The 1292-nt window shown below is 39.3% G+C and overlaps 1 protein-coding gene across 1 annotated transcript; it reads left to right on the forward strand.

Annotated features, from left to right (window-relative positions):
• Positions 1-6: 6 nt before the first annotated feature.
• LOC112139694 (patatin-like phospholipase domain-containing protein 7) lies at positions 7-1042 on the forward strand. Its single transcript, XM_024262516.2, has 4 exons — positions 7-36; positions 167-249; positions 396-551; positions 649-1042. Exons 1-4 carry the CDS (start codon positions 18-20, stop codon positions 772-774), a joined length of 384 nt encoding a protein of 127 aa, XP_024118284.2. The 5' UTR covers positions 7-17; the 3' UTR covers positions 775-1042.
• The last annotated feature ends 250 nt before the right edge of the window (positions 1043-1292 follow it).

Below are 1292 nucleotides of genomic sequence, written 5' to 3' on the forward strand. Positions count from 1 at the left end.
GGCTGCGATCTACCTCAATGCCAGCTGATATTACAGGTGGAACACTGTTTTCATTAATAAAAGATTAATTTGCCTGTGGTAATTATCCACTCTAAAGTCATTACTGTTGTTAAATAATGTCACAATGCTGTCAGACTCTTAATAATTGTTGTCATTTTATCTGTAGTGACAGGAAATGACCTGAACATGGCTTGTGAACGAGCTCGAGTCACAATAGAGGAGACTCCATCCAGTCCCGCCACTCACAAAGTAAGAGTTTCCTGTTATTTTTCTACATCTTTTTAAACTCAGGTTGACATAAATGTCAAACGGTGTAAATGTTTATTTCTATCCAGTTATTTGATGCTGTTTACTAATTCTGTCCCTCCATGTTTGTCATGCTCTTGTCCTTTTAGTCTAGTCTGAAAAAGAACGTTACAATGCAGCACACTCCATCGGAAGTGTTTCATTACACTGACAGTGGAGGGCAGTCTGACGCCGTCCACCTCGGTAAGAGCAACACAATCCTCCAGGCTGCCAAGAGAGACTTACAGGGCATCATCCAACTGCAGGTACATGCATCCTCAATGTATTCCATAATTTTAAAATAATTTCTTATTAATCTTAAATGATTTTTACTATTTTAAATCCCACACTTTACTCTTGTAGGACCCTGGGCTTCTTGAAAGAAGAGTCACCCTCCATCATGTCAAAGCTGGCTCTGTGATAGCTCGTCAAGGAGACCAGGTTAGAACAACATTCCCACAGTTGCAGCTTTCTTTCTGGTCTCTGTGATCCATGATCCTCTGAGACTCTCCCTAGCAAGAACGTAGCCACAGGAGGTCTTTCCTTCCTGAAATTGTCCAACTCCTCTTTGAAAACCAACATACTTCATAAAACCACCAGACAGCATCATGTATTTCAGTTACACACTGCTCATTTGCACTGCACAGTTTTTTGGTTGCATAGATTTTCTGTTTTTTGTCTGTGTTGAAATTTGGTGATCAGAGTTTTGCTGAAAATGACATTTTCCCCTGGGATAAATAAAGGACAGGTATTGTGATCATTTTTTTAAATTGATTTGATAAAGAAAATTAGTAGTTGTTTTTGCATTCCCTCACTATTTAGGATACTCTCCGTTTTTTGAGGTGTTTGAATCCACAATTCCAAAATCCAGTGCCCTGGAAATATCCCAAGAGTCTCAGAAGAAAAACTAGTGTATATTAGTGCTCACTAGATGGACTAATGTAGGGTTTGAACAATTTGTAGTGGACCATAGTATTCTGATTGGTCGACTCCGTTGTGACTATGGC

This window comes from Oryzias melastigma, unplaced genomic scaffold (genome assembly GCF_002922805.2).
Source record: "Oryzias melastigma strain HK-1 unplaced genomic scaffold, ASM292280v2 sc06617, whole genome shotgun sequence".
NCBI classification, from domain to species: domain Eukaryota; kingdom Metazoa; phylum Chordata; class Actinopteri; order Beloniformes; family Adrianichthyidae; genus Oryzias; species Oryzias melastigma.